General features: G+C 44.7%; 1 protein-coding gene across 7 annotated transcripts in view; it reads left to right on the top strand.

Moving 5' to 3' along the window:
• The first annotated feature begins 299 nt into the window (after window positions 1-299).
• tcf3b (transcription factor 3b) overlaps window positions 300-11,717 on the top strand; it is a 28,012-nt gene continuing 16,594 nt past the window's right edge. For 3 of the 7 annotated variants that reach the window (XM_030373510.1, XM_030373512.1, XM_030373511.1), the window contains exons 1-3: window positions 300-854; window positions 3,577-3,676; window positions 6,350-6,422. In XM_030373510.1, the coding sequence (XP_030229370.1) occupies window positions 3,599-3,676; window positions 6,350-6,422 (151 nt within the window). In that variant the 5' untranslated portion in view covers window positions 300-854; window positions 3,577-3,598. The remainder of the gene's footprint in view (window positions 855-3,576; window positions 3,677-6,349; window positions 6,423-11,717) is intronic. The other 4 variants (XM_030373513.1, XM_030373508.1, XM_030373507.1 and 1 more) reach the window with 2 other exon arrangements.

The following is an 11,717-nucleotide window of genomic DNA, read 5'->3' as shown; positions in this document are numbered from 1 at the left end:
TCCTATTTAGAGTTTCATTTTAATTCGGTTATTTGCCAATAACTCACATTATAAGCAATCTTACGTACGCTTAAAAAAACGTTACAGGAAGTCCCACAAACCAAATAATTAAAATGATGTCAGCGGGCACATTGAAGCCCCTCGCAGCCCCCCTCCCAAGCACACAGGGAAAGTGAGCGTCAAGCTATGGGCGGGTCAAAGATGCCTTTGCGGCTATTTGCTGGCTGAATTGTCAGTTAGGTGTTCTCGTTTTTTCATTGGCTGAAGCTCTTTGCATATATCGTTCCATCTCACCAGGCTACGGCTAACTTTCTTGCTATAACCTTCCGCTGGTTGACTTAGTGCCCAAGCGCGTTTCTATTTTGAGGTGTGCCGTGCGAGTTAAGAATTCCTATCTTAAACGTAGGAATATTATATCTATTTTTCTCCTGGAAGTACCCGAATACACATTTTCCGTATGTTATAGCGTGTCTAGTGAACGGCATTTGAAATTGGACACCGCTGGCTTTGAGGCCCTCGCTCTGGTGCGGAAGGATACGTGGTTGCGTCTGACAATGTGGACGGAGGTGGTGAAGATGTCTGCGAGAAGAATGAAATCATCTCAATTGTAACAACAAAAAGGAAGACGCGAGATTAGTAAATATAATAGATTTGTTTGCACACAGACTTGTTCCGTTGTGTCCAACACGTGGCAGTGGGACGAGAAGCGGGCTGTCGGGGGCATCAAGAAGACATTACTGTGATCCGAGGTGTTTCATGCACTGAGGTCGAAATTCTCTTGAAGTTTTATGTTTTTTCCCCCTGCGAGTCTGCTTTTCTTTTTCTGTTGGATATCACACATCTAAAGAGAAAAGGTAAAACAATCATTTTGCAACCCTTTACGTGTGAAGTAGCCATTGATTTTTTTGAGTGTTTCGTTGCCATTTATTTTGACGCCTGCGAGAAAACTTTTGGGAATGTGTGTTTTAAAGCGGGGGATGTAAGTTAGTGTCTCGTTCGAGGAGCCCCAGTGTGTGGTGGTCTCCATCGACCGCGGACCCGGAGCAAATCACTCCTTTGTCCTGCTAAAGACTCCTCTAACACCGGTCCAAACCGAGCCCCGCTCCGCTGCTGGCCGTGCGTCTCCCGCACTAGCCTAGCTTGCTACACAATGTATAGAAACAAGCCCAACGTTGCGTTAGATTAACCATTAGTCCGTTATTTTTTCATAAAAAAACTTTAAAATATGCACTTGTTTTAAGATGTGTCTGCAAACAAACGGGTTCTTTAACGCGTAACATGGCCTTTTTAAAACAGTCCTCTATGGAAGTGTCTGGTCACTGGCTAGACTTTTATTTTATTGCACATTTGGCAGGAAATTCCTCATGCCCCCACCCCCACCATCTCCACTGAACTCTCTTAATGCACAACTTAGACCCCGAACAGAGACAGCCCCACGACATGCAGCATCGTTTAAAAACCTGCACTTATACCCTGCCACACCTCTGGGTTTTACACATTTGTTTAAAGTGATGTGGGCACCGTTTGATAGTGTCACCATGACACATAAATGGGGGATAGTGCAGTAAGCATCACTATCTGGACATCAAGCTGGACTAATCCACTTCTCATGTCCCAATATTTACATTTAAATGGACTGCTAAACATGTGGTCAGTGATGGAGGGACACGTTTAGAGACGGAGCTTCGGGTGATTTTACATCAATGTCTTTGTGCTAGCTCGATTTTTTTCTTTTAGCAACTGTTGATTAGCCCATGTACCGCTGAGGAGGGCATGGACAGCCTGCTGCCATTGTTACAACTGTAATAACACCTCAGACACTTTTTAACACACTGTCCATTCATTGTCCCCGCTTATTTGTATTTATTTTATTTATCTTATTTGACTGGGCAGAGGAGAACTATCAGCCAAACCCATGCTCCATTCGCTTTTCAATTTACAAACTTGCAGCAAATTCACCGATTAGGCCAGTGATAAGATTTGCCCCAAATTCCCAAGATGAGATAATAAAGTCACTTCTGTGTGTCTTATTGGAGGCACAGCTTCCTTTGTGGAAGGTGCGTTGCCCTTTATGTTTTAAAGGAGTGACATGGGCTACCTTCTTCGATATCCCTCTAAACGTCCACACATGACGTTTGTTCATTCACACGATATTTCAAACATGATATTTTAACTGATAGATCCTTCCCGATTTTTTTGAGATTGAGGCTTTGGCCTAATTGTGTGTCCTCTATCGTCTACTTTACACTTAAGTGTGGAAATGCAATTTAAGTCCCACTCCTAGACTATTTATACACTTGGGGCTATACGTTTTGTTTGCCCACTTCATGCCCTGTCTCAAGGTTAGATAAATTCCCAGAGCACCATGCCCAAGCTAGACTGACCTGCACTAAGGGCCTAAAAAAACGCATGTATTTTCGTGTGCTTCGTTTATGGAGAATTACATTTTATTAAAAAAAACACAAGAGTCACAAACAACATTACAGCTAAACTCGAGGGTTTTATTTATTTACGTGAACATTTTTTTTTACCAACGATCATTTGTGGTAATGCTAGCACACAGAGAGAGACTGTAAAAGCACACCACCTGTTGGTGTCCGAGGGCCTTTATGCCTCCGTTCACTTCCATTCAGTGAGAGGCAGGCAGAGCCACACTGCTCAGCATCAGAGAGCCGCCCCGGGCTCTCGTTTGGAATGCAAAACACAGGGTAAATCCAGTGTTCACGCTTCCTGTGTCATTTGACAAGATTCCGTCAGAGTTGACATATGGTAATTTAGGAATAAAGTGTTTGCATACAGTCATCATTTCTGCCTCTCATCACCCCATTTCCTTGGGCTAACAATAGTTCCAATTATGTATGTAATTGTGAATGTATTGCCTTCTTTTTTTTTGTCTCGTAGATTATGACTGACGTTAAGTTGTGTTATTTGCCTGGAACGCAAACATTAAGACACCTTTTTAAGTGATTGCCTAGCGTTTTGACTACAGGCAGTGTATTAATCTCTTCTTGTCAGTTTGTTTTCCACACAACCTTTTTGAAAGGCTATGTTTTAGTGGGATCAGCATGTTGGGTAGACATGCAAAAATAAATGTTAATGCTCAAATGTCTATTTTCCAGTGCTGTTCTGTTGTCCAAGCAATACTGATTCAGGCCTTGTATTAGACGAAGTTTGTAATGCAGTGATTCATAATTATTTTATATTGCATGGTCTCAAAAATGAATTTCATTTGTGTAGGCATGGTGTTGATAATGCTGGTTTAAAATGTTACGGTTTAAAGAGCATTTGTAAATTTTGGAGACAAATCTGGGATCTAGTAGCTTTTAACCACGGCCATAATTCTGTAATGGCATAAACTAATGGCATACAAAACAGATCTTCTACATGGCCAATCTCAGTCAAAACCTTTTTTTTTTTTTCTAGGACATGCTCATGATGCTTGATATCTGCAGTATTGTGCTACTCATTTTTTTTTTTTCCTTTCAAGACACATTAACTTGTGTGTTTTTATTTAATTTATTTATTTTTTGTCGCTAGTTCCATTAAAAAAACGGTATCTGCAAATCTCTCTCGTAGGGTTTATTAGAGACTAAAGGGCATGACCGAGAAGCAGCAGCACAGAATGGCTGCAGTTGGGACAGACAAGGAACTCAACGACCTCCTGGATTTCAGTGCGGTAAGAGAGCGGGCTGAGAGTGGCCTGGGTGCTCTGGGTGGCATTGGGTGGGGGGGGGTGGGGATGAGGCTATAGGGTAGAGGCAGAGGAGGGCACAGCCAATGGTCTAGTCATTGTTGGGAGGTGGGCTGGCGGTCAAAGAAACCTTAAAATAACGGGACACATTTCCAGTCAGTTTAATTGATCAATTTTAACAACAGATAATTACACAAGCTTGGCAATGAGTAATGCCATCAATTTGGTTGTATAATGATATGAAGCATGGATAATGGTTTAATCTTGCTGGCTGATCATAGTACATTTATGGACAGAAAAATCTGTATTTTAGGTGTATTGGTTAAATTGATGATATTTGGCTCGAACAAAATCCCTTACATTTGGCAATATATAGTGCCCACTCAAGCTTGGGGTGATGAACAAAATGATATACCATTATCATTTTGCGCCTATCGATCAGAATGACATGGAATTCATGTTTTAGTATATTCAGCAGTATGTTATCACTAGAACTATTTGAGAATGTATCATTGGTGATTTTGATATCATCACCCATTAGGTAGACTTTATTTTTTAGAGGTTTCATCTCATTCAGAATCCTGGCTCAGCCTTTAAGGAACAAACAATCTATACAGCTCAGCATGAGAAGGATCAAACTCCCAATACTTAACTATCTCTCTAATCCAAATCATCAATATTTAATTCACATAGACCAATTCTTGATGTCCCGCTGATCGTCGGATAGTGCATGAGATTATAGAGAAATGCATGCGTGTTCGCAAAGATTGTAGAGAAATGGAACTTTATTATTGACTCAATGCAAATATAGGCCTTCTAATCTCGGTCCATATTTAGTACAGTTAGCCCGTCGATAAGAATATAAACAAACAAAAGAGCAAGTGGAAAACACAGGACGCTAGAACTCGTTTTCTGTGTTGCTTTTGTTCATTCCTTTTTTTTACGTTGGTCCGTTTGTTTGTTTTTTTGGTCCTTTTTTCGGAGGGTGGCTCGGTTCAATTGAGGCGGAACAACTCGTAAAAAAAAATACTGAAAAGCGTGTAAATGTGATCTACCCATAGGAGATAAATTTATTTTGTTTCTTTTTGTTTTTCTTTCTATGTTTTTCTTTGGCTTATTCTCCCCTGCTAAACCCAGTTTGATGGTGGATGATTATCTCTGAGATGCCCTTCGTTGTACTCTCCAGATATCCTCTCCAGTGCAGTCCTGGGTTGCATTCACTGTCTGTCTTTTTATTTACCTCTGTTTTCATTTGTTTCTAAAGCCTTTGTTGAGCTCATTGACATCCACGTCTCCCAGGCCCGAAGGAGCCTAGTCAGGGTTTTCTCTCTAATGGTGTGTTTTGAATAAATTGAATGGCTTGGCAAGACAAAATAGTCCTTTATGGATAATTATTGCATACGTGGAACCGATGTCTAATTCTAAGCCATGAATCCCAATGAAGGAATTGTTTGTCAGCAGAGTCGAAGGCCTCCGAGACTTTAGTGTTGTTACAAAAGTCTTAAATGCAATACATCTAAGCCTGATGGTGTGTGTGTGTGTGTGTGTGTGTGTGTGTGTGTGTGTGTGTGTGTGTGTGTGTGTGTGTGTGTGTGTGTGTGTGTGTGTGTGTGTGGCTGGGGACACTCCGCCACTCGTCAACATTTTAATCTAGTGTTCAGGCTATGGCTGTTGTCACCGTAGTTCTTTTTATACTGGTGAAGGAAACCTGCTAGTCGTTTTGGCCACACTTAAACTAAGCGTCACAATTCTCCATCCAAAACCAGGGCCCGCGGAAAACAGTTTGCAGGAGGTGCTCGTTTATAGTTCCTTTGGAGCAGGGAATGGTGTGTGTGTGTGTGTGTGTGTGTGTGTGTGTGTGTGTGTGGGGGGGGGGGGGGTCCTTAGATTGATCAGCTGCCAATTTGTATCAGCAGCTGTGAAGTTTAAACGTGACATTGATAAATGAGTGAGAAAGGTAGCACTGCTCCAACAAATGGTCTTTTCTTTGAGTACTGAAATGGTAGCTAGTCGGAGAGGCCTATTATTATTAGTAGCATTATTATTATCATATTTTTTATTACTTGGCACATAAATGGGCAAAACCAAAATGAGTGGGATACTTCCAAAATTATTTGTTGAAGGGTTTCAAAAAATGATAACAATAAACATAAATTAGTGTTGGGTTTAGCGAGGCAGACTTTACTATTTTAATAATCTCACACTGGTGTCTGTAATATTGTTCCTGTTTTGGTGCATTGGTTTGTGGTATGCATAATAAGACTTAAACCTTGCAGTTTGTGGCAATATTTTAGTTATCCCTGCAAGCATTTAGAAGTAGATTGTAAACGATATATGGGCTAATTAATATGCTGTTTAAAAAAAAAAGAAGCATTATGTGTGAAATTGTAACCTGATGTTCATTGATCAATGCATGTACTTTTGAAGAATATTCAATATGAAGTAGTCATTGTCTGTTGTGTGATTATAAATCTCTATAAGTCTGTAATGTTTCATCATAGGAGAGAAAGCCATCACTGGTTATTTCCATGTGACTTGTATTGACGTCACATAGAAATAACCACAAAAGAATGTGATCTCGCATACTAGTAAAAATAGGATGTGTGAAGGGTGTCTAGCTGTGCTTTGTTACTCAGCGTGGCTCTCCTTCTCTCGTAGATGTTTGCTCCTCCTGTGGCCAATGGCAAGAACCGCCCCATCACCCTCGCAAGCAGTCAGTTTGGCGGATCAGGTGAGCTCATACAAATCATGCTTTTCTCTTAACCTTGCCTCTCTGCAAACTTCAGATGAGCAGTTCTACATGCTACATTGTAACCGAACATCCTTACTGTATCGCCTTCGCCAGCGATTGATTGTTTCTTTCTTCTTATTCTAAGTCCTTTGGATAAAAGCGTCTGCTAAATGCCCTAAATGTAAATGTTCATTCTATGTGTGTACACGCTGATATACTTCACAATCAAGGTACGTTTATTATAGTGTGAATGCACGGTTCTTGTCGTCCATCCTTAAAATGATGTCTACTTTATGCTGGATAAGCGTTTTCAAACGTATTTTAGGATAAATATATTTGGGAAGTCTAAGCCTTTATTTTACCTTTGAGATATCCTTTGTGGTTTGGACATTGTGGGCAGTTTAATTGCACATTTCACTTCTCTGTTAGCGTGCAACAGCCTGCTCTATATGTTATAAAGAGCGAGATCATTTACATTATTTGGTAATGGCAAACCGGATGTACGCTTTGGGATACAATGTCTTCCAAACTCCGTTAGAAGTAAGAAAATGTTTATTAAAATAAAATGGGATGCTAAAATAATAGGGGGGCTGTTGGAGTTGTTTTCTCATATAAATATTTCAGGTGTTGCGGGGGTTTACACATTTTTCAATTAAAACTCACTTTTGTCCCAATAGATTTTTCTTTCTTTTTTTTCCCTTTTTTTTTTTTTCTTTTTTCCACTGAGCCATTTCAAAGTGTAAAATGGCTGCCAGTTTCCTCCTTCACAACACCTGAAACCTGCGAGTGAGCCCTCGCTCTCTGCTGAATGTTATTAGTAAGTCGGGGTTGCGCCGTTCCCCTGTCACCCTGCCAACCTGCCGCGTGAAAGAGAGTCACACTCCCCAGAGTGCGAACTCAGCCACTGAGGAACAAAGGCAAAAATGAGGAGGGAGGGGGTGGCTTGTGGACTTGAAACGACCCCCTCCCGCCCCCACCACCACCACCTCCTCCTCCTCGGCCTGAAGTGTAAAACACCCCCCCCCCCCCCCCCCCCAGCACGGCACAGGGCTCTCCCCCCACTGATCTGCAGGAAATGGCTCTAGTCTGAGACAATGCCCCCCGCCCCCCCAGCCTCTAAACCAGCCCAGCATGCGGCGAGTGTCCGGAGAGAGGCACAGGGCGGCTGAATGGGGGGGATAAGCCCTGGAAGGCCGGATTCGGTTTGTTTCTATTACAGCGGGCAATTACTTAGCAGCAAGGAGTTAATTCCTGTGCCACCCCACCCCCCCCCCCCCTTCCCCAAAAGTCCTAAAGTGTGCCCCTTGGTCATTGACACCCATTTGAATGCGATACTTGAGGCTGTCACATTTAACTACAGGGAACTCCAGGTATCCCTTAATAGCACTTGAGAGTAAAAGTGCAAACATCTACACAACCCCGCGCCTGGAAAGTCCTGTAGATGCCGGGTATCATGACACTGTACACCGCCCGCGTAGAGGGTGGAAGTCTGGCCACCGGTGTGTTGAGCTGTTTGGGTTACCAGGAAGTGTGTCCGGTATTCCGAGTGACCGCATCTTTGGACCGTACAGTGTGGAGTTATGTGTGTGCGTGTGTTTATATCTCGCGCGCACACACACACACACACACACACACACACACACACACACACACACACACACACACACACACACACACACACACACACACACACACACACACACACACACACACACACACACACACACACACACACACACCCCAGCTGTAGGAACCCCTACACACACTCGAGGCGAGCGAATGTAAAGGCCGGCGCTCCCCCTCCCCTCTTTGGGTGATGTCACGGCGGCGGTGGCGGCTTGTTTACCGCGGCATCCGGCAGCGCGGGAACGGGCGGCCTGCGGCCCAGCGGTCCACCGGACCCCCTCTATTCACCAACACAAAAGTGCTCGGAGGGGGGCTAATTGCATTAGTCGTGCTTCTTCCCCCAGCCAGAGCGTTGGTAGGGGGCGGGAGACGGAGCTGGGTGTTGTGGGTGAGGCAGGGGGAGAGGGGAGGGCAGGGGGGGAGGGAGGCAGAGGAGGAAGGGGCGGCTGTGCGATCCATAGCAAAGGTAGTTTGTGTGTGAGAGGGGGAGGGACGGGGGGAGAGGGGGAGAGAGGGGGAGAGAGGTGGAAGCTGAAAGAACCAGAACCCACAAGCCTTGGAGCAGGCGTTTTCTCTGTCACCTCTGCAGCTGCTGACCAGACCCCCCCCCCCCTCCCCCGCCCGCCACTACCACCAAATACACACAAACACACACACACACACACACACACACACACACACAGACACACATGTGTTTTCCACCAGACTTTAGGAAACTGGTTGGGGGAGGGGGGACACCGACTTCACTGGTGGCAACACTTCAATCTTCAATGGTGCACTTTGAAAGCATTAGCATTGAAGAAGAATCCAGGGTTTGCAAGCGAGAACCCGGGCTAGGGATACATATCTATATATTTTTTTTAAGGTGTAAACATGATTTTGCGTTTTTTGTTTGAAAGAATGTGCATAAAAAAAAGAGTGGGCTTAATTTGGGCTGTCTTGAAAATGTACGACAACGGGCCTGCGTCCGCACAACCACAGTAAACAACATTGTGAGTTTACACATGTGGCCTCTCTCACCCTCCGGCTCGTCTTTTGAACTCTCGCACATTCTTTCTCTCTCCTTCGCCCTCTCCCCTTACACGCGTATACACACACACGCATACACATGCACAATAGAGCACACACACGCGCACAATAGCACGGACACGCACACACACTAGCACACACAGAGTATTGTTCCCCAGGAATTACACTGTGCATTAGTGTATAGCAGCTGTAACAGCCTAAGCCCCGAGATTGAAGACACAAGAAGGATTTTTGGCTTTGCTCTTAAAGTAAATTAGATGTTTCCAGTGCTTGTAACTTGTGGAGGCTTTTGTGGCTTAGAATAAGAATATTCTTCTGGGCTTACACTCAATAGTATTTGCCTCGCTTTGTAGCATCACTGCAGGCTTACTCACAGTCACACCTCCTCGACTGGTTTCTCAGTCTTAATGCATGGATGCAGACAGAAATGCATGCATACATTCATACATCCAGAGATCCTCTTATAGGCATTTAGCCGTTCACGTTGATAACGTCTCTCGCTAATTGCGCCATGTGTCAGAGGTGCGGTTTAATTGAGAATGTAGAAAAATGCAGCCTGAGAAAACCCATTTGGCCACACCTGCGTCTGTCGGACGGTGGCGGGTTTTTTTTTGTGTAACGACGCTTTATTTTTAGTAATAAACAGAATTAATTGCCGTGTTCCTTTCCGATGACACCGGTGCTAAGTCACATGACGACGGACCAGAACCGGACCAGCAGAGAGATCTAATAAACGAGGAGATGCTCTGAGGTTGTCTGCTCGCCGCTGTCCTCTCTCGTCGTTGCAGGGTGCTGGCCTGCCATTGGCTGGCTCGGCTTCAGTGTCTGCTCCACAGTTCTCCACCTTGTTTTAATTGCCTCGAGTTAATTACTCCACTAAGTGTGAAACTATGTTGTCAGACTTCTGCTGCACTACTGCTCCCTCTCTCGCATGCGCTCTGGTTCTCCCCCGCTCGCGTCTCCTTCCCCTTTGTTTCTGCTCCCCTGCTGGCCCGTGGGGGGGGGGGGGGGGGGGGGGGGGGGGGGGGGTTCTGGAGGAGGTGCTGGGTTGTGTGTGGAAAACAACATTGCACATGAGCAGAGCTTATAGACGCAATAACGGGTAACCGGAGATGTACGAAACCGTCGTATCAAACGCAAAAATGTCCTCGGTCGCGATTGATCGGAATGTTTCTCGTTCCCGAAAAGATTTTTGTACGTCCAGAAGGTTTTTTACTCGTGGTACGCACTGTAGGTTAACGGCTACCAACCAGGAAATGGTTCTGGTTCTACTGGTCCTACTGGTGACAGAGGAAAACGTGACGGGGATATCAGAGGGCTTATCATCAAACGTTGAGATGGCTTTGTGTGGGTTGGGATCTCCTTGAGGAAGACCGCCCATCCTTCCTCACGCCAACGGATCACATCTCTGTCCGCGGCGGCGGCCGAGTGGCCGTCACCTTTATGCAGAGGTGTGTCCGTCACGCGCGTCCCGTCGCGTTGGAGGCGACGCTTTATTAGCGGCACGGCCACACGGCAGCCGCGCGCTGACAGTGAGTGAGCGGGGCTGATCTTCTGAGGTCCCCCTCCCTCGCTCCGCCCCCCCCCCCCCCCCCCTTCCCCCCCCGATTCTCCACGCCATTGGCATCAGCTCCATAGATCACGGCTGTCGCAGCATGTGTAGGTGCTTGCACCGCTCTGTTAGTCTCATCACTCATTCGCACTCGTCAGCCAGGCTGCTGATCTCGCCCAGACCTCTCTTGCACTCCCTCGCCCACCCTCCCCCCCCTCTCTCTCTCCCTCCCCCTTCTCCTTTCTCCTCGTTTCCCTCACTCTTGAGTCTTCTCTCTCGTTCCATCCTCTCTCTCTCGCGCTCTCTCTCTCTCTCTCCCCCTCCCTCCCTCCCTCCCTCTCGCTCTCACGCTCTCACACATTTTTTTAATTAGGCAAAAATCAAAGGCAAAATATGAATATTCATAAGGAAACCACATTAATATGCACAATTATGCAAATCAGTATGCAATTAAGCCTTGTGTCTCCAGAGAGCCTGGATGGCATTAGCGCATAAGACTGGGAGAGGGGATGATGGGGGTATTTTGGAGTTTTCTGCTCCACCAATCTTTTGGAGGTTTTTATTTTTTTTCCGCCACTTCACATTGGTCCTTTGTTTACTTTAAACATATCAGTACCTGGTAGTTCTTAAAGCCTAATTTAGATTCTAAACATATTTATGTGCGCCTTTGTCTGTAATTGAGCTGCGGGTTGGCTGGATGAATGAGATAAAATTGCAGTTCAGGTGAGGACACATTATATGTGATTATGTTTCATTTTGAAGAAGATAAAAGGACATCTTCTGCTCTGACGTAAGCGCCCACTGGGAAGGCAGCATTCAGTAAAAACTCACATTTATGGATTTATCTCTCCCTTAATTATATATATTTTTTTTATGCGTTTAATGCGTTTATAAACCATTCAGAACGGGCAAATGCTTACAAAAAATGTATTACAAATATTATTTTTATCATGATGAGTACTATTTATGATAATTATATCGTCTTATCTGTTGCCTTTTACATGCTCACCCAACCTAGGTCTTGCGATCTCTCTACCGGTTTATATCTCTACCGGTTTATAACATAATAATTAATTTACATCATAATT

The sequence above is a fragment of the Gadus morhua genome, chromosome 12 (genome assembly GCF_902167405.1).
Source record: "Gadus morhua chromosome 12, gadMor3.0, whole genome shotgun sequence".
Taxonomy (NCBI): Eukaryota; Metazoa; Chordata; class Actinopteri; order Gadiformes; family Gadidae; genus Gadus; species Gadus morhua.
The sequence above is the reverse complement of the archived record's forward strand: the minus strand, read 5'-3'. Positions and strand labels throughout refer to the sequence as shown.